The sequence below is a fragment of the Carettochelys insculpta genome, chromosome 2, assembly GCF_033958435.1.
Source record: "Carettochelys insculpta isolate YL-2023 chromosome 2, ASM3395843v1, whole genome shotgun sequence".
NCBI classification, from domain to species: Eukaryota; Metazoa; Chordata; order Testudines; family Carettochelyidae; genus Carettochelys; species Carettochelys insculpta.
This window is the reverse complement of record NC_134138.1, coordinates 105427145-105453938: the sequence shown is the minus strand read 5'-3', so window position 1 is coordinate 105453938 and position 26794 is coordinate 105427145. Positions and strand designations below refer to the sequence as shown.

Sequence of the window (26794 nt, the reverse complement as noted above, 5' to 3'; positions counted from 1 at the left end):
TACAAAAGCATAAATAAAATTCCCACAGGATTAGTCCAAAAGAGAGCTATGATGGATAATCCAAACAGCTCTAAGTATTTGAATATTCTCTGAATATTTGTAATGAGCTGCCAACTATGTTCCTTCTACTTTGTTAAGCCTGGCATTTTGTGTAGTGGGGAGAACTCGTGTGTGTGACATTGTCACTTTCTTAGCATTAAAACTTCCATCCTCCATGGGTTTAACTGGCATCAATATCAGCTTTGTCAGCACAGATAAGTGCTTTGCAGTTTAATGGAAGAGAAAGGGCGCACTCAACTCACTTAACTCAGGAACTTGGGAGCCACAGGAGAGAGATGCTTACCCAGGCCAAGGAGAGGAGGGGGAGTTCCCTGTTGCTTTGATTAGAAGAAGTGGAGCCCTGATTGCTCTGATCCCCTTTACCTTAACCGTTGATTTCAATGGCACAATTCCCACTGAATTCAAATGGGTCCAGGGTTGTTTTGGTTTTATTTTGACATGCTCTCATCAGCTAAGCCATTACTAGGCTTAGATTCCACCATATTTATTCATACTAAGTAGCATCTTACTCTGTAAGGAGCCCCACAAGTTCAAGGGTGGGAAAATCTAGTCCTTAGCAAGCAAGTTTAAGTTACTTTCATTTTGGTTTTAAAACAAGCCGGAAACAGAAATACTCTTTGGGGGCCTTTATAATAAAGCTAAAATCAAAATTTTGATGGGTGCCCCCTCGCCTTTAATTTAACATGACTGTAAAGAAGAAGTTGCTTTTTTTCTCAAGATGAAAACATGCAGGGCTTTCCTGGGCAATGCTCATGCGGGCCATGTCTACGCATGCCCCTCCCTTTGGGAAGGGGCATATTAATGAGGCCCTTCAGAACAGGTTAATGAGGCTCTAACATGCATATTCAGCACCTCATTAGCATAAGGGCCATGAGTCGTGCTACAAAGTGCTGCTTTCAAAACGCAGACTGGCTGTATAGACACAGGTGCTTCGAAAAGAACTCTAGACTTTGAAATTCCCTTATTCCCCTAACAAACTGGAAATAAGGCAGTTTCAAAGTCTGGGGTTTATTTTGAAGTGCCCGCCTCTATACAGCCAGTCTGTGTTTCGAAAGCAGCACTTTCCAAGCACAACTGGTCACTATTATGCTCAAGAGGCACTGAATATCCATGTCAGTGCCTCATTAACCTGTTCAGAAGTGCCTCATTAACATGCCCCTTCTGAAAGGGACGGGTATGTGCAGAGACGGCCTTGGTGAACATTCACTCTTGCAATCAGTCTCATTGAAGTCAACGGAACTATTGTGAGTACATGTTCATTAACTTGAGTGATGGCTGCACTAACAAGTCCTGAATAACGACCAGAATCTTATGCATAATCATAACAGGGGGTCAGGTATTGGTATGTGAGCCTTGATTTGGGGTGTCTTGGATTAAGACCGGACAGTAATTAGATTTACTGTGTTCCATTTCTAGGGGTTTTCAACGATAGCAAAACAGAGTGGAGAGAAAGAATGAAAAACTAATAAAAGGTTCTGTACTTAAATTTTATTTTGGCCCTAATTAAAAAATTCCATCTCAATTGCATACCAAATTTGCAACATCCATTTCATTTAAAAACAGGAGAAAATTGACTTCAGAGCAAGAATCATAATGCTAACTTTCAGGTCAAAGCAAATTTCAGTCAAACTGTTAACTTAAACTATCGGTTTAAACTGGCAGTATGACAATTTTTAAATAAGAGAAGACATCTGTGCTGTCAATTATTTTCTGCTATTAAAAAAAAGTTCAGAATCTGTTGTTCAGAACACATTTTGGGGAAGAGTCTTGCTGTTATACATATATGCAGCATTTTACTTTTTTTTTAATCCTGGTATTTACGAATTTACTTGCATTTTACTTTTGAGGCAACCGTATCAAATACTCTGTGTCCCTTGAAAACTTATTTAGTGAAAATGTAAAATACTTAGAGCCAGAGAAGTATCTGCTATTGAAAATATGGCTTCTGTTCATAAATCTCAAGCCCCCTCAGAATTAGATAGGAGTTCCTGTTCAGGTTAGTTACAATCTAACTACGAGCTCAAGTGTACCCTGTGGTTGAGATATCCAATTGTGAGATATTAGTAAACAACAGATGGAGGATCCCCATCCCCCAAGCATAACATTAGATATTAGTGTAACACCTGAAGGTGGGAGAAAACATTTGTGTGGCCAGCAGATAGCAGACCAAATGAAGTGAGAAAAATACAAATTAATTCCCAGAATTTTTTTTGCTATTAACTTAGCTGGCTTAAAATATTTTGCTTCCTGCTCTGTAGAAAACAAAGGCTAAAATATGAGATTTGTTCTTTATCAAATTATTATTGATCTCACAGTCTCCTGGAATAAGAAAATTTCAGGATAGTCATTTGACAGAAAATCAACTTGACTACATCGAGAAGGATTGCAATACATGCTAACAGCCTTTAAACCTGTTGGGTTCAATGGTCACATCTTTCGCTATTGTTAACAGTCAAATGTTTGCTAAGAAATCCTGGCTAACAGTGTTAACGAACTGTGACAGTCAGAGGTTCAGCCTCTTTTGCACCTCCAGTTACCATCTGCCTTGTTACCCTGGGAGTCTTGTGGCTGTAAAGCTTTTAGCTCAGAGCTCTGACCCCAATGGTCTGCCAGGAGCCCACATGCCTCCAATTCACCCCCAAATCATCCTTATGTAAGGACAAGTCCTTCTCTTTGGACTCTCACAGAAGAAGTATGAGATTCACTGTCTTGTCAGAGACAACAGAACACCCCAACCTGTTAGCTTCCGAGAAGTACACAACTTACTGGACTTACACAACCCTGATGATTTACAATGAAAGCAAAACAAGGTTATTAGCCAAAGAGCAAATTATAAATGATACCAAGTAAAAGACACAAAGGGAGAGATAATTAGAAGCACATGAAAGTGAAAATGCACAACTAGAAGTCTAAATCAAGCAAGACACTGTTTAAGACTATTTCTCTCACCCACTGTCCTTACTATCTTTTACTGTTCAGCCTGGCCAGGACCCATCACAGACCAAACCAAATCGTTTGGTTTCTTTGCCTTCTACAGTTAAAGATAAAGCTGGACTCTATATATGAAGGCCTCTGGCACCTCAAAGGAGATGAACCTCCTGTGTCTCCCTAAATTCCATCTCTTGAGTTCATGATCATGAACTTTTAAATGCACAATCTCACTATCCGGTTTACCTCAGTGGCTCTGTATATTGCTAATATGTAAACCCACCTTAGCCTAGGAAAGATCTGTTTTTCCCCTTTAGTTTGGATAGGCTATGCTGGTTGTAAACACATTTTGATAACGTCATACAAAGGGAATTTATAACTTCACACATAAATTCACATGTGCATTTTACAAGGATAATAAAAAATCCAGCATGTTGTTAGCTTTCTTATCATATCTCACAGGACACAGTTTGGAAAAATATTATTGCTGCAGTGTGTAGGATGTGCATATAGGAGTGCCCAGGGCAGTGATGTGCAAAGTGGGGGGGGAGTTCCCTTGGGAGAGTGGGCATGAAATTTTGTAAGGGGGTGCACAGCACAATCAGTTGCGGGGCTCAGGCTCTTCCATCTCATTAAAAATATGTATGTATATTCACATTTATATTCTGATTAATAAAGCTTTCACCTTCTACATACCTATTTCCTGACACATCCTGAAAGGGTTTTTCCCGCCCCCCCATAAGAACATAATCAAAATTCCCATTGGTTTGGATTACACTAGACGGGTAAGGTGGGTGGGGGGGTGAGGGGCTGCTAATTGCAGGGAAGAAAAGTAAGGCCAAATGTAAAAAGTTTGCTCACCCCTGGTCTAGGGTCATCCATGCACACACAAATGCTAACGTTCCTGATACCACTTGAAGGTTCATTGTTTATCAATCGTGAGAGGGGATTTGACAGAAGTGATGGTAATAAACACAATTTAAAAAAATCCCATTTAGAGTGCTGAATCCTATCTGCAGGCATGCACTTTTAAATAGCTTCTCTTGAGTAATATGCCTTGTAAACAAACATTAAAGAAGCTGAATGTAATGAACAAGACAGAGTACTCTGCAGAAAGAGTTTATTATATTCACATTTTTAAAAGTACCAAACATCACAACATCTAGTCATCAAATAGCTAGTTAAGTGCTGAAGTATCATTTTCTCAAGCAACAGTTCCACCTTGTTATCCCTCTTTTTCAAAGTGGCCATTGGGATTTGGTGAGACAGTATGGGGCAAAGGGTCATCAGTATATTATTGGCAAATGTCTTTCTGTCTCCAACTCATCTGTGCCTGCTCAAACTATCTACATGTACAAGCAAGCTTGGTACATGGATAAAAGCTAAATGTCTGAGATTCCAAACCAGATAAGATTGATTTGATGTTGGTTGCCTGGCGGAAGCAAGCTGAAGAGTAGTTCAGGGATAGCACCTGCCCATCAGCCGGTTCCTTGAATTCACAACTGCAGAGACTGGCTAGACCAGGGGTCGGCAACCAAAAGAGCAAGAGCCTTTATTTCTTTTTTTCTCAAATTCAGTAAAAATCTCGAGAATTCAAGAGCTACAATGCATGCGAATATGAGACAGTCCTTAATAAATAACATCAAACCACACTTTTTGTAACCCCTATTTTAAGAACAGTGCACAAACAATGATTTGTAATGCAATACATGTTTACTGCAGGATGTTCACACAAACTTCTTACATATTGGATTTCCTCATACTACACAGACACAGTATCATATTCCACAACACACTGCACATGTCAAAGGAGTTATACAATGTTTCGAGATCACATATTATTTGCTATTTAGATGAGAGTTATTCATTGTCGGGCTTTTAGACGCTCACCATTTATTGAAAATAACTAGAAAGGGTTTGGTTTTTTTTTTAAACACTTTGCAACTATAGTGTTGAGAGCCACAAAGAAGTCCTTAAAAAGCTGCATGAGGCTCCAGAGCTGCAGGTTGCAGCTGCATGGGCTAGACCTTCTAGTTTCCACCTGAATACTAGGTAGTAGGAACAGTCAACTAGTAGATCAGCATTTCCTCCAACCCAACAACAAAGGCTGCAAGCTGGGTATATTCACTTCCATGCCTTTCTGCTGTGTTACCAATTCTTTCTTTTTGGAGGGGGAGGGGTCTTGCATTTTCAAAGGAATTAAGAGCACTAAGTATTTTTGAAAACATATAAGTGAATCCACGTCTCTCTACTGTACATATTCCAAATCAGAATAGAGGCAGAAAGAATTAAGAGTGGTTTTGGTTTTGTTTGTTTGTTTTGCTGTTTGCTTTATTTGTTCTATGTTAAAATGTTTGTAAACATGGTATTTTTATTAATAGGTTTTAATGGAAGATGTGATCTGGATTATCACCACACTAACTTGGAAAGAGTCACTATAATTTGCTAGGCAGCAGATATTGATTGGGGTCTTTTGTTTATGCATCATAATACAGAGTTGCTCCTTCTCAGTGTAGGCTAACAACTAAGGCTAAAATTCTTAAAAAGTTCTTACAAACTAGACAGTTTAAGGACCTTTGCATTTATGTTTTATAGACTGGTCTAGTTCCAACAGTGCTTTGATACAAAATTATGAAGAAAAGAAAGTTTCCATTTGAGCTGGTGCAAAGGGAATGGAAACAAGAGAGAGTCAAAACTGAGCATCTGTACAACATGTTTTCAAGACGCTCAGCTTCATTCTTAAGCTAATTGCTTTGCTTTTCCGGATTTTATCCATTGCCTTCAAACTCTCTCTTGCTTTCGCTACTGTAATTGCTATTTCCTTCTTACAGTCTAGATTATACGTTATGTTGCTCCCCAGATACGTGAACTTCTCTACATTTTCTAGTTCAATACCATCAACACTGATCTTCCTTTCTATTTCCTTAGCTCCAAATACCATTGTTTTTGTTTTATCGATGTTCATAATCTGTCCGTACCACTTCCCTTCTTTGTTTAACACCTGCACCATTTCTACTAGCTTCTCTTCATCTTCCTCAATGATAACTATATCATCCACGAACCTCAAGTTGTTATTTCTTTTCCCATGCACAGATACCCCTTCTACCTCTTCCTTGATCTTCTCCATCGCTCTTTCCAGATGTGTGATGAAGATACTTGGCGATATTGGATCTCCTTGTCTCATAACTCAAAAGGATACTGACTGTTAAAACACCATTCTGTTAACTGTCACAGTTAATTTTGTTTCCTTTTCCCAGGATTTGCACAGAGATACCCTGTCATGTGAAGAATGCTGTGAATACAAAATACCACCCCCCTTTGCTACATGTATGTGGGAAACTATATTTGATTGTGCTTGCAGTACATCTGTAACATATTTGTTGCCTATAAAGTTTTAGCCATGAAGTACTGCAATATTTTCTAAACCAGGACTGAGTCTCAAATGTATAACTCACAAGCTGCATCAACTATCTGATTAGAAACTTATTTTTCTTTATTTGTCCTTCTTGGACAAGGTAGGGGAAAAAAGAATGTTTTACCATGTTAGAGATGCTTACATTATGGGTTGAATTCACAAAAACATGCTTCAGTGTATAGATGTTTTCTCTTCTGCAATCCTTGCAGGTGTTTCCCACCTGCTATGTTTAATTTATATGATGATTTCAAAAACAAAACAAAACAGCCCAGGTCATTCATCCATGCACTATACTGCACCCGTTTTCAGGAAAAGGTGTAAGTTTTTTTCCTCAGGCACAATACTTCACTCACCCTATAATTTCTAACTTCTAGCTCTGGCTGTAAATTAATAATGAGATACATGGATGAGCACTAACAGATAAGTCAGGCAAAACTTAATTCCTGGTCAAATTACACAAACAGATAGCATGTAGATTTTGGTTTTAATTTTTTAGTTTGAATGGAGACATTATTCTTATTTATGTATTAAGTTTTAAAATTCATAAAGAACAGTGCCATAAAGGTGAAATTACCTGAATCTCCAATTAGCTTAAAGAGAAGTTGCTAATTATCAGCATTAACCATCATTATTAATAATTTTTATTATTGTTATACTTGGCAGTTCCAAACAAAATCAAAGCCCAATTATTCTAGATGCCATTCAAAAACGTAAGAGATGACAGATTCCCTCCAAAGAATCTATCTAAATATACAAGACAAAAGGCATGAGAAGAATCTGAAGCACATACAGATGAATTGGATTGCTTTAGGTCTCGCTCAACGTGTCATTGGCACATCTGCAATAGAACGCTGGTCCAACTAGCCCCAGTATAAGTCTTACTCACTAAAAACACTGGCATTCTCACCCCCATCTCAGAATCAGGCCCCTTATTTTGTCAAGCCGAGGGTGGACACCATTTATCTCTACATATAAGCACAGTCACCAAAAATCGAATATTCTATGAGTTTTTATTTTAATCTTGAAACTCATACACTGTGTAGATTTACTCAAATACCATCAGACTAGTTTACAGAATAGAGGGGAACACAAGAATGGACATACTGGGTCAGATCAATGATCCATCTAGCTCAACAGTCTTTCTTCTGACAGTAGCCCATGCCAGAGGCTTCAGACGGAACGAACAAAACAGGACAATTGTTGGGTTATCCACCCTCTATCACACACTACCAGATTCTGACAGTCAGAGATTTAGAGACACCCTGAGTATGGGGTTATGTCCCTGACCACCTTGGCTAATAGCCACTGATGCACCTGTCCTCCATTTATCATCACCCCCCTTTTTTAAAAAAAAAAAAAATAAAAACAGTTCTGCTTCTGGCCTTCACAGCATTCCCTGGCAACAATTTGATTGGGCTGATGATGCATGGTGTGAAAAAAGGACTTCCTTATGCTCATTTTAAACCTTCTACCTATTAATTTAACAGGTTGACCTCTGGTCCCTGTATTATGTGAAGGAGTAAATAGCACTTAATTATTCACTTTTGCCACACCATGATTTTACAGACCTCTATCAAAATGCTTTTCAGTCATCTCTTTTCTAAACTTACCACTCAGTCTTTTAAATCTCTCCTAATATGAAAGTTGATCTGTATGCCTAAGCATTTTTAATGGCCTTCTCTGTACTTTTTTGCAGTTCTAATGCATCTTTTCTGTGATGTGGTGATCACTGTATTCAAGGAGTCAGTGTACCATGGGTTTACGTAGAGGTATTTTCTGTCTTACTATCTACCACTGGTGCCTAACATTCTGTTGTTATTTCTGACAGCTAGAGCACACTGAGAAGATGTTTTCAGAGGACTATCACAATGACTCCAAGATCTCTTTCTTGAGTGGTAACAGCTAATTTAGACCCTGTCATTTTATATGTATAGTTGGTGTTGTTTTCCAGTGTTCATCACTTTGTGTTTATCAAGATTTAACTTAATCTGCCCCTTTATTCAAAATCACCCAGTTTTGTGAAGTTCCTTTGTAATTCTTTTCAGACAGCTTTGTACTTATCTGAGATATATATGTAAAGCAATTGTGTATTATCTGCAAATTTTGCCACCTCACTGTTTGCCCCTTTTTTCCAGATCATTTATGAATATTTTGAATAGCCTAGGTTCCATTATACACCTCTAAGAGGACATTGCTGTTTTCCTCTAGCCATGCTGCAAACTGATCAAACCTATCTTCTGTTTCCTATTTTTTAACTAGTTACTAATCCTTGAGCAGATCTTTCCTCTTATCCCCTGACTGCTTACTGCTTTGCTTTAGTGGGGGCATTGTCAAAGGCTTTCTGAATGTCCAAGAATACTAGATCATCTGGATCACCATTCTCCACATGCTTGATGACATCTTCAAAGAATACTGAGAAATTGCTGAGGTATGAGTTCTCTTTACAGAAGTCATACTGGTTCTTCTCCAGCATACTGCGTGCTTCTATGCATATGAAAATACTCTTCTTCACTATAGTGTCTACAATTTTGCCTCGTACTGAAGTTAAGTTTACCATCCTGTGATTGCCAAGATCACCTCTGAAGCTTCCTTTAAAGTTTGTCATTACTTTAGCTCCCCCTACAGTCATTGAAACAAAGGTTGATTTAAATGACCAGTTACATACCATAGTAAGAGATTGTGAAATCTCATACTTGAGTTCTTTCAGAACTCTGTGGTGAATATCATTCAGTCCTCCACATACTCTATCCTATTAGGAAAAGGAGATGCAAGAAAACCTGTCTGCAGAACACATCATCAAACAGATCCACATGCCAGACACTCTTTAGGTACTGATAAGTCACATTGCACAGTGTTTTATTCAAATCTGAGAGCCAAACTGACTGTTTTGTGTATGGTAATTCTGGAAATAATTCTTCCCATTAATTTGTGAAATAACTGAAAAAAATGTATTGCAAATCTTGTGAGTTTGTTGAGAGCTGGTGATGGCTGATAAATTCAAATGAAGGGAAAACAGCCAATGCATGAATTTGCATGAATTCTGATCAATGTGAAGGAAGCTAATGTCATTTTATATTTAAAACTACTTGCCTTGTAAACTGTAGATTTCTCCAACGCTGTTCTGTCGGGTGATGTGATGCCAGTATGCGCTGCGGGGCAATGAGATTGACTTGGATAATGTCATTGGTTCACTCAGGCTGGTCTGGAGCTAAAAGACAAAGCAAATGTAAATGGCAAATCATCCATTAGCCCATTTGGCTCATATATTTCAGTATTTTAAAACTAGAAAAGATCCAGCATTAGAATGCAAATTTTACTAAATCATCATCAGTTTGCATGTTATGAATTACTTTCTATGAAGAGCAATAACACTAGAAATTGCTGGTATTCAAGGAAAATGTTGTTTATGTGGTCTTGCTTGTAACATTTTGGTCTAATTTCAGTTGTTGCATTTTGTGTTGCATTTAGTGGCCGAGTGGTGCTGGTGGCCTGTGATGGATAGGATGTCAGACTAGATGATCTGTTGGATGCGGTTGGCCTTAAATTCTTTGAGTCCGTTTTGTTTTTTTTTTCCTGACAATTAATACAAAAGGCCCTGATCCTGACTACAACAAACCCTTAGAAATCCAGCTTACTATGCAATAGGAAATTTGTTACCCACACATACAGAAATAAAATTCTGAAGCAGTCTGTCAAATTCTTTATTGATGTGTGCTATCCCATTCTGATCAATGGAATCAGCTTTGAATCCTTCCTGTTCTCCTGGAGATGCACTTGTAAAGTTAACTAAACGTCGCTTTCTGAATTCACACAGAGGTAGGTAACAGACAAATTGAGTCAGAGTCAGACAGATGTCATACAAATTCACTGAAAGCTTAAGGTCAAAAAAGTGTTGCTAAAACAAAGGAGGCAATCTCTGCTATGGCACACAAAAGCACAGTTCTGAGAGCAACCATAGGGCACCTTTTTTCCCTCATGATCTGTAATTTAATAGGCAAAACATCTACCGATATTAAGTACTAGGCAGAAAGATGTGACACTAATATAACTAAAAGTATGGAATGAGCTTGCTATTTTTCTAGGGGTGTGTCTACACTAGTTCCCTATTCCAAAGGGATCGTGGTAAGTAAGTTGTTGGGAGATTAATAATGAAGTGCTGCACTGCATATGCAGCACTTCATTAAGCTAATTCTCCCCCGCGGCAACTTTGAAGTGTTACACTTAGAAGTGCTGGCTCGCACGTAGCCACAGCTAACCCGCCGGTACTTCAAAGTGCATGGGCAGCTTCGAAGTCCCTTTACGCTAATCTCCCGACACCCTACTTACCATGCTCCCTTTGAAATAGGGAGCTAGTGTAGACTGTGCTTAAAATGTAAACATGGATCTTTAACTGGTGACAGTAATGCCTATTAATAGCATTAACAAGTCCATAAAGCTAATCTTATTAATCGGAATGCTTTCAATCCCAGTTCCTCCTGTTTTTTTTTTAATATTAAGCAGAACTTTCTGGCCTAATACAAGAGGCAATCAATTATACTTTCTTACATTCACTGCACAATATTATTGCAATGTTAAAAAAAGCACAAGAGAAGTTATTATCTGATAGATAAATGGTTACTTTAGAGAAACTTCACAGAGAGGTAGCCGTGTTTGTCTTTGTCTTCACAAAACAAAAATGCAGTCATGTAGCTCTTTAAAGACTAACAAAATAATTTATTAGGTGATGAGCTTTCATGGTGAGCTTTTGGTTCTAAGAATACAACCTGTTGAACACACTACAGCTCTGAGCTTTGATATACATAGCATGCGATTCTCTCAAGGTTACAGCCTTGAAGGGCACTAGAGAATAATGTCTTCTCTTTACTCAAGGGCTTGTAAGCATGAGTGTCCTCATCCTTTCAGTTTTTGGGGTAGCTGCAAAGTTGGCTAACAAGAACAATATTTGTGTATTTTGGAGACTGGTCAGAAGAAATAGGCCATGGACTGACCTTACAGTCTCAGTAGACCATCTCTGGTAAATCATGTGTCACCAGAGACCATATCACGTTGGATAAAAACAAAAACAAAACAAATCAAAAGTCCACCCTTTATTGAACTGAAAAGATTTTGCAAATGTGTATTTAAAATAGCTAGTGACAATCTTCGTGAACATTTCCACTTTTTTGTAACTGGAAATTTACAGGAAGAATTCTCTCTTGACTCAAACAAGAAAAAAAAGAGAGTGATTCCAAAATGGATGAATACCTAGGGAACAGGACACAAAGACATAATAGAATCTCTCAAATTAATTTTACTAATAGAGGTGTGTGAAGGCCATAGATATTTTAATTCAGACCGAGAGGAGATTTTTAACAGGCCCATCAGCAAAAAAAAAAAACATAGCAACTTTTTAAAGCCTATTTAGACTTCCTTCTTTCTAGCTCTAAGGATGCTGCTTTTCTGTGACGGACTTGAAGAAGATGACCATAAGAATGAATGAGACCAAGAGTCACTCTCTCCCAGTACTCTGTCTGCCACAAAGGCAGGTGCTCCAGAGGGAATGAACTGAGCAGGTAATCAAGTGATCCATCCACACTGCCCATTCCCAGCTTCTGGAAAACAGAAGCTAGGGACACCGTCTCTGCATATCCTGGCTAATAGCCATTGTTGGAGCTCCAGGCATTTACCTAATTCGTTTTTGAAGCCTGTTACAGTCCTGATGAGGGAACCTTCCCTCTTATCCCGTAACAGCTTACTTTGCTTAAGAGCATTTGGTGAAGGACCTTATCAAAGGCTTTTTGAAAATATAAGTACATTGTATCTATTGGATACCTCTTGTCCACATGCCTGTTGAGCCCCTTAAAGAATTCTAGTAGATTGATGAGCCATGATTTCCCTTTACAGAAACTATGTTGACTCCTCCCCTACAAATTATGTTCACCTGTGTCTCTGACAATTTTGTTCTTTACTATAGTTTCACCAGTTTGCCAGATACTGAAGTTATGCTTACCAGCCTAAAATTGCAGATATCACTTTTGGAGCCCTTTCTAAAAATTGGTGTCACATTAGCAACCCTCTAGTCATCTGGAACAGAAGCTGGATTGAATGATAGGTTACAAGCCACAGTTAGTAGATCTGCAATTCCACATTTGAAGCTCTTTAGAAAATTTAGTGAATACCATCTGGTCCTGATGACTTATTACTGTTCAGTTTATCAAATTATCAATTCAAAAACCTCTTTTAATAACACTGTAAACTGTAACAGTTTCTCAGATTTGTCACCTGAAAAGACTGGCTTATGAAGAAGAGGGAGGGCAGAATTCTTTAATTGTACCATGTCTGTAACCTGGTGGTGGCAGCAAAGCACAGATTAACTTCACCAGCCTGCACACTATAACAACAAATGACTCAAAATAAATGAGAGATCACTCCTAGCATAATCCCATTACTACATGTGATAAATGTATGCTTGCAATTCACATAACAAAGAAATTTTAAGATGACATAAAATTAGTGCAGTACCACTATTGGGGTCAGTAGGACAATAAAACTGGACTTCCCTGAAACAAGAACAAATCATTCTAAACCAAGGCTGGTGGTCACCTGATATCTTTGCAGAAGCAGATGAGTAATAAAATAAACCATAACATTTATGAATATGAATTTATACAATAATATAACGGAGGTTTTGAGATTTTTTTTTAAATGGTACAATTCTGTGAAGAAAACCAGACAGTGGCTTCCCAGTGGACAGATGATATCTTCTCCTGATAAGGAAAAACACCAATTTTAGTGGATCGGTTTGTAACTTTTTTTTCTTATTAAAGAGAAAATCTGAAGAAGTGCAGCACAGCTCCCATAGTCATTAGGCACAGGTATGCATGACTGATCTGCAGGTGGTCAGCATCAATCAAGGCTTGATGAATAGGAAGGTATTTAGATAATTGATAGACTAAATTATCACTGTTTTATGCCTGTTATTGCAGTCTTCTCAACCCATGAGGCATGCAAACTGACCCCAGACTTGTTTAGTGCAGGAGCTGGTCCTCAGGTCACAGGAAAAAAGCATTGGAAGTGGAAAAGGCTGCATGGCTCAGTGTCTGCAAATATGCTCCTGCAACTAAGGGCAAAACAGCAGCTAGCTCTTTGAAAGTTGCTATCTCTGCTCCTTCAGTGGCCTTTTAGGGGTTGTCTACTCTTACTGGAGAGTCAACGCTCCAGAGGTTGATCTTCTGGGGTTCGATTTAGTGAGTCTAGTAGGGCCGTGCTAAACCAAATGTTGAGGGTGCCTCCATCAACACCAGTACTTCTCGCAGTCACAAGGAGTAAAGGTGGTTGACGGGAGAGTTTCTCCTGCAAACCTCCAGCTGTGGGGCAGTGCAAAACATTGATGTAGCAATATGTTGACCCCAGCTATGCACTTCACATAGCTGGAGTTGCATATCATTCATCAATCTTCTCCCCTAATGTAATGCAGTCAACTGAGGAGTAACTTACAAATCCAGAAAAAATGGCTGTTAACCCTTGAGGATTGTCCTAGAGTCCCCAGGAATTTAAAAAAAAAAAAAAAAAAAAAAAAAAGATTACATGATACGATGAAACCTCCAGGAACACATCCAACCGCAACTGGAGAGCCTACTAGCAACCTAAATCCCTCATCCATAGCCCATCCCAGAGCCTGCAGCCCCCCATACCACAACCCCCAGCCTAGTGAAAATGAGCCACTGAGGAAGAGTGGGGGAGAGTGAGGGAAGGAATGAGGAGGGTTGGAGTGAGTGGGGGTGGGGCCCTGGAGAAGGGGTGAGAGCGGGGTTGGTGCCACAGGGAATGGGGTGAGGCAAGGGTATTTTGTTGTCTGCTATGAGAGTATTGACAACCCTCAGTCACAAGCTTAGATTTATAGGCCCAAACATCTCTGTTTCAACAGCTCATGCTAGTAGTGAGATGAAAGCAACAGAAGTGAGGAGGCACACGATGACACCAAACAGACAGGTACTACACTTACTTTGTAAAGGAGAAATAAAAATAAACAAAATATAAATAGGTCTAATTGTGCATATACTGAAGTCAGGCTTCCCATGATTATTTGGGAGAGGGACTATGCACAAAGTAGGTTACCCATTTCCATGAAATATCTCCAGTATCACTGATTTTTAACATTCCTGGTTATATCCACTCAGGTAACATCTCAATCAATTAAAGGAAAATATCCTGCTTTGTAATGCCAGGATGAATGACTGTTATTCTCTGGCAGTGGACAATATTGTCTATAAATTATAAAGCACTAATGAATAACCAACTGGAAAGGGAACCAATGACTGGAGATTGACTATTAATTTTTGGCTCCTTGGTTATTCTATAAATAAAGAGTAGGCCATCTCACTCTCTCTCTGGCAGGGTATTTAACTTTGTGATTTTCCAGTGAGAAATATCCAGAATAGATCATATCAGTAAATGAAACCTAAAGGAATAATGTAACAGTTTGATTATACAGAATACAAGGTGCATTCTTATGCTGATAGACAGATAATTTCACTCATTCATCAACATTTTTTCTCGCACTCAGCTTCTGTTTCATTTGCTTCAGTTGAAATCAGTGGGAATTAACACTAATTGTACTGGCAGAAGAATGTGCCCTTACATTTCATGGATACTTGAACCACTGTAAAATATGCTTTGAGCAGTCACAGCACATTTACAAAAACACATATACTGAATACATGGCTGTAGTGTGAGCATGGCCCAAGGTATTTCAGTATGTGACAGTACAGAAGCTTTCCAGGAATGAAGTCAGCCTTCTAGAAAACCAGCTCCCATAGCTACAGACAGAACAAAGAAAATGCAAAACATAGCCTGCTGTGAAACGATATCGAGGCTACCGATACGTGGAAGTAACTGATACAGAAAAACACATTTCCTTCTCAGAGAATTTACTAATGTGAGTTGGAGCGCACTAATCGGTGCACGGACGGTATAAACAGATACTGGCTTCTGTTGAGGTGGAGAGTAAAAATTGTTGACCTAAGATAGATATCTAGATAGATATTTAGCTAATGCGCTCGAAAGACTGAGACTGAGACTGCCCTCTCTGCCTCTGTGAGAATCGGGGAATCCTAATTAATGGATACAGATGTCGGATGGGAGGGAACAATGTCATCTCTGTAGCACTGTCCCATTGTTACTGATTTAGGGACCTGCAGATGCCCTACTGACGAACCTTTGCTGAACTGTAGTTATGCAGGATCTTGGGGTGGAGCTGAGTGGAAACAACAAGCAGTTTTGCTATGAAGCAGCATTACGTGCAAGGTCTAAGGGTTTCACTAGTAGAAATCTCCCAGGAGATAATGATGTTCAAAGGCAAAAAATACTTAGTCTTACGCACTGTGCTTTCAATTCTTCTCTGCTGTGATGCTCCATAGCAGAGAATTCTGACGCGTGGGAGGGCTGTGGGGGTGACATGGTGGGTAGTAGAGCACCCATGGGGATATGCATATTGAAGAACCACCAACTTCCCAATGTGACCTTGGGGCATGAACTTTAGAATTATGTGAGGAATCTTATTTCTTCCCCACAGATTCCCTCAGAAAGTGGAGCATGGACATAGCCCAGGTAAGTGACATACTTGGAGGAAGGCATACAGATATAGGGAGGTCCCCAGGCTTGTGTTAGAGGCTGGGCACAGTGACTGCTCCATCTCCACAAGCTAGTTTAATGTCCCTGACTCTAGATTTTAATGCTAAACAGAAGTTGAACTTCTGGGAAATATGTGATTCTCTGAGGCAGTGTAGGCACTGGGAATAACCATCACATACCAGGATTACCTATGGGCACCATAGGCAACATCTGAAACAAGAGAACTGGGCATGCCCTTTCAGTGAAGTAAAAGATCACAGAAGGAAAGAAACTATGTAAAAGCTACAGACATATGTATGTATTTTTTAAAAAAAGTACTATGGCTAAAACAAACCACTACTAAGAACAGCTGTAATACACTAATGACTAAAAGAGCTCAAGGGACGTAGTTGGGGCAAATGCAACAAGAACAACTGTTCATAGTATCATAGAATCATAGAATACTAGGACTGGAAGGGACTTCAAGAGGCCATCGAGTCCAGTCCCCTGCCCTCATGGCAGGACCATGTACTATCTAAACCATTCCTGATAGACATCAATCTAACCTGTTCTTAAACATCTCCAGTGATGGAGATTCCACAACCTCCCATGGCAATTTATTCCAGTGTTTGACCACCCTGATAATGAGGAACTTTGTCCTAATGTCCAACCTAAACCTCCCTTGTTGCATTTTAAGTCCATTGCCTCTTGTTCTATCCTCAGAGGCCAAGATGAACAAGTTTTCTCCCTCTTCCATATGACACCCTTTTAGATACTTGAAAACCGCTATCATGTCCCCCCTCAATCTTCTCTTTCCCAACCTAAACATGCCCAATTCTTTCAGCCTTTCTTCACAGGTCACATTCTCTAGACCTTTCATCATTCTTGTTGCTCTTTTCTGGACCCTCTCTAATTTTTCCACATCTTTCTTGAACTTTGGTCCCCAGAACTGGACACAGTACTCCACCTGGGGCCTAACCAGTGCAGAGTAGAGCAGAAGAATGACTTCTTGTGTCTTGTTCACAACACACCTGTTATGGCTCAGTCTCTGGCAGAGGCCACTAATGAGTAAACAGGTCTGGGGCTTTGTCTATGCATTGCTGTAGAACACTGAGAAACACCCATATGTCAGCCACAGCTATGAGATATTTTCATTACAGACACAAGGGGCACACCTGCATGGGATCACACATATGGACCTACTTGAAGAAGAATATAGATTAACTCCTTGCATGACTCTTTTCAGCTATTTGTGACACAGCTTTTTTCTGATAACAGGACACTTTTTATTTTAAGACTTAGCATTTAAGTTTTTTTTCAAAATCTTATTAATTTTATTTTACACCTACACTGGAGATGTCTCTGAATCTGACCTTACCCACCATGCTTAGCAAGAGAAGAGGAAAATGCAAGGAACTCTTTTAATGCAGTTAAGCTGAAGAACAGAATAAACAGGCACAACACTGTTAGCGTAAATTTAAAAATCACACTGTGGACTAGAATCAAATTAAGCCCACCTTATTAATAGTACCTAATCATGCACATCTTATGTAGAGCTGGGCAAACCATGAGCAAAGTTATTAATAAATAATGAATACAATGTGGCTTTGGCCTTGGTAATGCCCCTTTTTACTCAGTTTTTACACACTTCTGCATGAGTAAAGTTTGTAAGAATCTTGAAAAAAGGAATATTGGGCCTCTAGCTGAAATTTATCAGACTAAAAAGAAATGTTTTTAGAACTAAGGAATACTTTTTGTTTACATCAAAACACTAAAGTCTCAAGGGCTATGTCTACACTAGCTCCAAACTTCGAAATGGCCATGTAAATGGCCATTTCAAAGTTTACTAATGAAGCACGGAAATACATATTAAGCGCCTCATTAGCATGCGGGCGGCCGCGGCACTTTGAAATTGACGTGGTTTGCCGCCGCGCGGCTTATCCCGACTGGGCTCCTTTTTGAAAGGATCCCGCCTACTTCGAAGTCCCCTTAATCCCATCTCCTCACAGGAATAAGGGGACTTTGAAGTAGGCGGGATTCTTTCGAAAAGGAGCCCCATTGGGACGAGCCACACGGCAGCGAACCACGTCAATTTCAAAGTGCCGCGGCCGCCCGCATGCTAATGAGGCGCTTAATATGTATTTCAGCACTTCATTAGTAAACTCTGAAATGGCCATTTACATGGTCATTTCGAAGTTTGGGGCTAATGTAGACACGGCCAAGTAAATTAACAACTGATATATGCAGTTACAATTGCACTGATGTCAACAGCCCATTTACCAGCTTTGAAATTGCCCCTGCATGCCAAGTAAATTGATTTGCAATGTTAAAAACAAACTGGTGCTTTGGAAATATGGAATTAAATGTTTCCTCTTTGCCCTGAAGGCACTCAGATATAACAGTGATGGGAATCATGTCAAAATTACAGATAGTATAACTGGTCGTGAATTTTCTCTCAAAATTTTTTTCAAGGAAAATGCAGTGTCCTCAAAATTAAAATATTATTTTGCCAACATTTTTCTGTTTTCTGTCAGGAAACTCAAAGCTAAATATATTATTTCAGGTCATATCTTTGATAATAAGGAGGATGCACACATACCGCTTGCTCATTTTCCTGTCCAACCACTAATGTCCAGCAATATTTTCTTATTTTTTAACTCTTTCTTTAAAAAATATGTTTATTTTTAATTGCCAGTGCTGTTTCTGATTACCAGTCCGATTATAAAGTTCATCAGGGTAAGTGTGCGTTTTGTTTGGTTCAGTTTGTTCTCTTCTTGTGCTAGACATTCAGTTTTGTGTTATGTACCATCTCTGCATCCTTCAGAGAATAAAATAATGGTCATCTAGCTCAGCACCCTGTCTTCCAACAGTGGCTAATGCCAAGTATCCCAGAGGGAATGAACAGAATAGGTCACCTCAAGTAGCTTATCCTGTTGCTCACTCCCAACAAACAGTGACTAGGGGCACCATCCCTGCCCATCCTGGCTAAAAGCCATTGATGGATCTATTTATCATAATCTTACCTATTCTTTTTTTAATCATGTTATAGTTTTCTGTACAAATCATTTTGCTCTCCTGGAACCTATTGATTCAATTTTATAGCTATGTTCTTGTATTCCATTCCCATTCCCAGATCTCTATGTGATATGCAGTAATGTGTTATGTCTCTAAGAACAGTAGATATGTGAGCCCCACAAGACCTCATATATTTGGATCTGTGAAGTAGTACAAATACAGCTCATGGATGGCATTCTGAACTTCAATAAACTTCAATAAAGTTCAATAAAGCTGCTTTTGATGCTCTTGAAGCTTCATTCTCACTTGGAAAATGTATATTTGATCTCCAACATTATCTAAATGGCATTGAGATGAAACAGATTTTTTTCTAAGGGAATGGGGAACACACTTATTTTAAAGCCTCAAAAAGCAGTTCTGTGAGATTTTATCTTTAGACAGCAAGCATTCAAAATCTGATCAGAACTGACTTCTTCTTCCATAAATTAAGTTAGTAGTTGGCAGCTGTGCTTGTTTATTTAAAGGAAGGAAGTGAGGGGCCTCTACTATATTCCAGGGCTATGTCTACACTAGAGAGATCTTTTAAAAGAAGCCCATCCAGAAGATCTCTTCAAAAAGAACTTCTTTTGAAAGAGTGCATCCCCACACAAAAAAGTGATCAAAAGAGCGATCTGCTCTTTCAAAAGAGATTGTCTATACAGCCCCTGCTCTTTTGAAAGAACGGGCCAGGGATCGAAAAATCAGGCCCCGTGAGGACTGCTCTTTTGAAAGAAAAGGGCCAGTGGAGCATCTACACACATTTTCTTTTGAAAGAAGCTTTCGGAAGGGGGCATTCTTCCTGTAATGGGAAAGGAAGAGTGATTTTGAAAGGAGTGATGCATTCTTTCAATTTACTTTTTAAATAACTCTTTTTGTGTGTAGTTGCTCTGTGGGATCTTTTGAAAGAGCCCCCTTTTTTCAACATATCTTTTGAAAGAACTTGCTACTGTAGACGCAGCCTAGTACTTCTGTAGTATTTGTTGTACATAGTAGTTCAGTAACCCTTTCAATCTAACAGAAAAGGCTATTTTTGGACTTTGAATGCAGAGTCTTGCAATCTCATAGTAAATTAAGCCAGCTAACTAGTCCTGCACTGTTGTGCAGAATGGATGCCAGGATGTTTTGAAATGAATATGGATCAGGACCCCCAAAATATGATCTATTTATGGGATTTCTGAAGTGGTGTGCTAAAATCTAAGGGGCAGGGGCATACAATTTTAGGACAGCCCTTATAGTCACAAAATGTGTGATTGCAAGCCCTTAAGGCTAACTGCCAACCAATGAAGCAATCATAGAATCACAGAACACTAGAACTGGAATGGACCTCGAGAGGTCATCAAGTTCAGTCCCCTGCCCTCAGAGGGCAGGGCAGGCTGACTGGGAAAAAAAGCATTATGGCTACGTCTACACTAGCATTCGTCTTTCGAAAGAGGCATGCAAATGGAGGAAATAGAAATGCAAATGAGGCACAGATTGACATATCTGGCACTTCATTTGCATATTCTTTTGAAAGAAGAAAAGCAGAGTAGATGCAGCTCTTTCGAAAGTAAATCCCATCTTTGAAAGAACCCTTCTTCCTAAAATGAAATAGGAAGAAGGGTTCTTTCAAAGATGGGGATTATTTTAGAAAGAGTCTACGCTGCTTTTCTTCTTTCAAAAGAATATGCAAATGAGGTGCTAGATATGTAAATCTGTGCCTCATTTGCATTTTCAATTTCCTTCATTTTCATGCCTCTTTTGAAAGAGGAATGCTAATGTAGATGTAGCCTATGTGGCAAAAGGAAGGAACTATTTTAATTTATGTTGGTTGAAGACCTGCCCAACACACACATCTATTCATTCTATGCCAAATTCTGTAATAACTACAATGCTAAGATTAGTAAAAACCACTCTATCATACACCCCATAAGCAAATATGCATAAACAATATATCAAAAAGAAAGAATGAAATATGCATTTTGTGTGTGTGGACAGCTCAAAGTTGATATTGCTACTCAACTGTCTGTGGACAATGGAAGCTAGTGAAAACCAATGCAATCATATGCTTTGTCAGTCTGATGCACATAACTGCAATTTATAAAGTATGTTATTATATGATAGCTAGATACATGATTTCTGTAAACTACTTAATTCGTACAACGATATAAACATATGCAACAGCCCAATTAATCCCATCAACTGGCAACAATTACCTATTGGATGAAGCATGACATTGCTTCCTGTAAATGTTCTTATATTCATTATAATCAGGACTGGTATATGATGACCTACAATTCTCTTTCTAGTTCATTTAATTTTCAATAATAAAGCAGTTCTTTTCCATATGCTGCTTCCTGTCCAGACTCGTTTGGTGTTGTTTGTATGACCATGTGCCCTGTAACTTTGAATTGCCTTTTGAAATCCCCGTTACCATTTTTTTTTAAAGACAACAAAGCACTCTTGCAGAGCTACCTCTATACGGTTCTGTTCCAGTCTCACAAAACAAAAGAAATGAAATTATATCTGTTAACAACGAAATCTGCACTTCTAGTAGGCACCCCAGGATGTAAACTATACATGGATAAAATCTGAGCAAAATGTAGAGAAAATTACAGAAATGACATCTTCAAAACACAATACAGATTTTATGGTGGGCATACAAATTCTATTTCCTAACCTTGTGCAACTTTAGTTTTTACTATTGCAACATACCTTAATGAAACCACTAAGTATAATGGAAAAATCACAACTTTAAAACTAAAACCAAAATTTCACTGTCAATGAGACTCCAAATTGCAAACCACACTACAGATTTTCACATTCATCTACCCAGCCAACTATTTCTTCATATAAATCAAGCTCTGAATAAAAACAGGTGCAAACAAAGGGTGAGCTAACTCCCAAAGTTACCAGAAAGAATAAGCCACATGGGCTATGTCTACACTAGAGCAATCTGTCAACAGAAGTTACTGTTGGAAGACCTCAAATGGATTGAAAGAGCGTTCCACTCTCTGGACAGAGAGCGGCTGGACTGCCCAGCTGCTCTCTTGCCAAAAAGGCCAACTGGAAGCACAGCAGACAGGGCTGCCCAGAGTCCCAGGAGCCCTGTCTGTTCACAGAAGGCCCCCTGGAACATTCAGACTGGCTTTCAATTGATGGATCTCTGTCAGCAGAAGCTTTCTGCCTGATGGGGGAGTGGCAGAATGCTGCTGACAAAAGTGCTGCGTTTTGTTGATTTAGTGTCCACAGAACCCCTTGGGAATATGGTTGCTCCATGGGTTTTGTCAACAAAATGCCAGTTTTGTCAACTAAACTCTCAACTGTAGACATAATCATGGACAGCTTTGGGGCTTCCTGAGGGAATCCAAACACAAGGGACAGGGACTGATTTCAGGCTACGTGAACTGGAATCACTTAGCCAGAAGTAGAAGTTATGTATGACTCCCAAATCAAGTAGAGGCAGAGAGGCTGCCTCTCCTTGGGCACAATACCGGCAGAAGAGGTCTTCATTTGGAGATTTCTGAGCCAGGAAATAGGCTGCAAGTTCTATGCCTGTGCAACTACTCAGTCAAACAGTTTTTGTGAATTTTACAAATACCCAAGTTTAGACCAAGAATATACCGTAACACCAGCTTTTCACCTGAATGGCAACCATGCCCCCCAACTTTGACTTTCCACTCAGCCCAAGGCTATGTGTACACTAAGCAAAGTAAGTCAGCTTCAGATATGCAACTCTAGCTATGGCAATTGCATAGCTAGAATCGATGTATCTGTTCTCAGCTCACTTGGCTGTCCCTACTGAAATTCATGGGAAAGTTTCTCCCATCAAGCCCCCTTACTCCTCATGTCTCACAAGGAGTACAAGGGGTGACTGCAACCCCTGAGAGGTTGATTTCATGCATCCCTACCTGATACCAAGAGAGATGATCTTCCACACTAGTGTAGACTTAGCTTCAGAGACAACAAAATGGCGGTTATGGGAACTTTGACTGTCCCCCAGTGGTGCTGTAACTAGTGGGGCTGAAGGTGCTTCCACATGCCCTGGCTTGGAGTAGTAACAAAACACACCAAATATATGGTTTGCATCCTCAGCACCCCGATTACAAAAATGGTTCCAGGAACCTTGCTTTCCTCTCAGATTTAATTTTTCCTTTAAAAATCTCCTTGTTCTATGAATATTATGACACACGAGTAATTAATAAGGAAGCTTCCTGTGAGCCAGCACTCCTTCTCCTCAGTTCCCCCCAGTATGTTACAAACTTAATGCATGAAGAAAGAAGAGTTTTTGTTTGTTTGGGAGCTAATCTAGACACAGCCTATGAGTCATAAATTTCCCAAGAATTGTAATTCTTCCATATATTAATAGTTTTATGAATAAGATGCTGTCAGGGATCCAGGATTCTATTTTGGCAATGATTTATTACCACTAGGGCCACTGACTTACTCTATGACCTTGGAAAAGTTGTATGCAGCCAAATTGTCCCTTAATCTCTGTGCTTCAGTTTAATCATTACTATAATTGCTACAATAATCCCTATCTCTTTGATATTACAGTGCTGGGCATTATAGACAACCTTTAGGGAGACGTATTCATGAAACTGTAAAAAAAACAAAAAACAAAAAAAAAAACAACACAAACAAGACCCTGAGAACAGTTTTGTTTTCTGATTTTAACATTGTGATGCCCTGATTACAACTCAGACATGATAAAGTTGTGCTACTGTCTAAGAATCAAAAGTGAAACTCTTAAAACCAAAAAACATGTAAAGATCATCCTTGTTCGCTTTGGCTCATTAGGGTCCTATTCTCCATTAACTTGTTTAAATCTTTTTGAACTTCATTTTAGTTCTGGCTTTGACAACATTCCTTGGCAAGGAGCTTCCCAGGCTCATTGTGCATTGCATGAAGAAGCATTTCCTTTCTTTTCCCAAATATATTAAATGTTTGTTCAAATTTTAGAATGGGGGGGAGAGCTGGGAATAGCCAGACAGGGTTCAGTCATACATGGGCCAGAAATCTAATAATTATAGCAAATATACCTAACAATGTTCATATTACCTGTGACTCCTTGTGAACAGGCACATAACCACACCACATTTTGTGCTCATGTTAAATTTGCTACCACTCCACTGATTCATCTCATTTTCTAACAAAGGTGTTAAGCTGATACTGGCTCTGTAAATGTACACAAAAAATAAGATTAGGGTACAAATTTCATGCCCTTAAGTGACATAGGAGTCCAAGTCCCATTATCAAAAGTGAATTAGACACATAGGTCCCTAAGTCTCATTGAGAATTAGTGGGACTTAGGGACAGATTTTATAAATATTTACTTACTCACAGATGCAGGTAAATGGCCTAGTGATATTATCAAAAGCCTGTATTCACCTAACTCCCAGTGCAGTCAGTTTCTTTAGGCACTTGAAAACTTTTAAAAATCTAAGTAATTTTGAAAATTTTACCCTAGATACCTGTCCCAAAATAAAAACATGTTTTTAAATATCAGGGCCAACACTGGGGCATAGAAGATGTGACGATCCATATTTGCAGGATTGATGGATGGGGTTTAGAATATATTTGAAAAAGAGAAACAGGGCTTTTGACAGACATTAAGTAGGATTCTTGCAATCATGAAAGACAGTTCAAAGCAAAGACTGGGCAAAGAAGATTAAAAGTGTTAATGAGTAAAAAGTTTAATCAATTCCAGTTTGCAAAGCACATTGAGGACCTTGAATGTAAAATATCTCAGAGGGTCTCAAAAACAAATCAGAAGGAGAAATTACTAGTTGGCTAGAATCTGATGCTCCCCTGTGGTGGCTCCCATCTGAACTGGATTCCAGACAAGAGTGTTTGTCTTCCCTTTGATATGTGTGTGTACCTTTCATTATGAGTAATGGGAATTGCACATTACCTGAGGAACACTGGTTGGCTTCAAAATTCTTCAACAGACACAGAATTTTTCTGTCTTCTAAAAAGGAGACTGATAAAGAGGGTATACTGTATCTCACAGAACGTTTTAAGGTTGGATTTAGACTTATTTAGTCTACAAAAAAGAAGACAGGGGGCGGGAGGGGAGGGCTGGGGGATTTGGGAGCAGCCTTCAACTACTTGAGGCAGGGAATACAAAGAGTATGGAGAAAGGCTGTAATCCGTGATGACAGAAGGAGGAGCAATGGTCTCAAGTTGGGAGAGGTACAGGTCAGATATTAGGAAAAACTATTTCACCAGGAGGGCAGTGAAGCACTGGAATGGATTACCTAGACTGATGGCGGACTCTCCATTCCTAAAGGTCTTTAAGTCTCAGTTTGTCAAAGCCCTGACTGTGATGACTTAGTAGGGGTTTGTCCTGCTTTGAGCAGGAAGCTGGACTTAATGACCTCCTGAGGTCTCTTTCAACCCCAGATCTATGTCTACACTAGAAGCATCTGTTGATAGAGTTGTGTCAACAGAAACTTTGTTGACAGAGTGCATCTACACACAAAAGCAGATTGACAGAGAACAGCTGGATTGCCCTGACCTCTGTTGACAGAACAGCTGACCGGAAGCTCTACGAACAGGTCTGCCCGGTGAACTGGAAGCCCTCTCTGTTGACGGAAGCGTTAATCCTCAAATTTTTAAGGGATAACAGCATTGAGACAAATGCAGAGTTCTGTGGGGACTCTATTGACAGAACTCTTTAGTACAGACACAGCCTAGGAGTCTATGATATTATTTTGGGACTATTGTTTGGGGATGAATTTAAAGATGAAGGTCAAGTAGCCAAATTAAAGAGATGGGAGGGCAGGGCAGAAGAAAGGAAAATAAGTGACACAATGGCCGTGTCTACACTAGCCCCAAACTTCAAAATGGCCATGTAAATGGCCATTTCAAAGTTTACTAAAGAAGCGCTGAAATACATATTCAGCGCCTCATTAGCATGCGGGTGGCCGCAGCACTTCAAAAGTGATGCGGCTCGCCGCTGTGCGGCTCGTCCCGACAGGGCTCCTTTTCAAAAGGACCCCGCCTACTTCGAAGCCCCCTTATTCCTATGAGCAGATGGGAATGAGCATTTGCATGGCCATTTCGAAGTTTGGGGCTAGTGTAGACACGGCCAATGTGTAGTTTGTGTGGAAGAGAAGTGAGAACTGGAGGTTAATAAAAATAAATAAATATGGCTAAACTTAGAGTTGTCCATCAATTCCTCATGCTCCCTTTTTCCTCTGTTTGTTTCTTCCCATCTCTTCTCCTTTCCATGCTCTCATTTTTATCCTCCTATACTTCACTTTCTGCTCCATTATGCCTTTCTTTCCTTTGTACTGTTTTTTCTCAATTGTTCCTATCTCTTTCCATTCTCCAGAAGTCACAACCTACTGCTTCATCTCTTATCCATCCCTCATCATTGAGGCCTCTCTCTCTCTCCATCACTCTTGTTTCTTCATTCACTTTATGGGACATTCCAGAATGTAATCCAGACCAGTGAGGGGTTTTGTTATCACCTGCCTGCAACCTGGAATGCCTCACTACACTTTGCTGCTGTAGCTCCCAACCTGGGCCCCTCACAAGCAGTGAAACATCATGCAGCTCACACCGTCTGTGCATAGCTGCAGGGTACCAGCACATGTTGGCTTCCACCCACCCTGGTTAGCACTTACAGAATGCCCCCAACACAGCTCCAGGTTCTGGATTTTCCCCTAAGAATATGTTTTCTGCACTGTCCAGCCCTCTCCTGGACAGTCTAGTTATTGACGGTCCATTGTCCCAGTAATGGGACAACGTATAACAGTTCCT

At 39.6% G+C, this 26794-nt stretch overlaps 1 protein-coding gene across 2 annotated transcripts in view; it reads right to left on the bottom strand.

Moving 5' to 3' along the window:
* Nucleotides 1–26794, bottom strand: part of DOK6 (docking protein 6) — a 420268-nt gene that overhangs the window by 57660 nt on the left and 335814 nt on the right. For both annotated transcript variants that reach the window (XM_074985856.1, XM_074985858.1), the window contains exon 7: nt 9494–9611. In XM_074985856.1, the coding sequence (XP_074841957.1) occupies nt 9494–9611 (118 nt within the window). The remainder of the gene's footprint in view (nt 1–9493; nt 9612–26794) is intronic.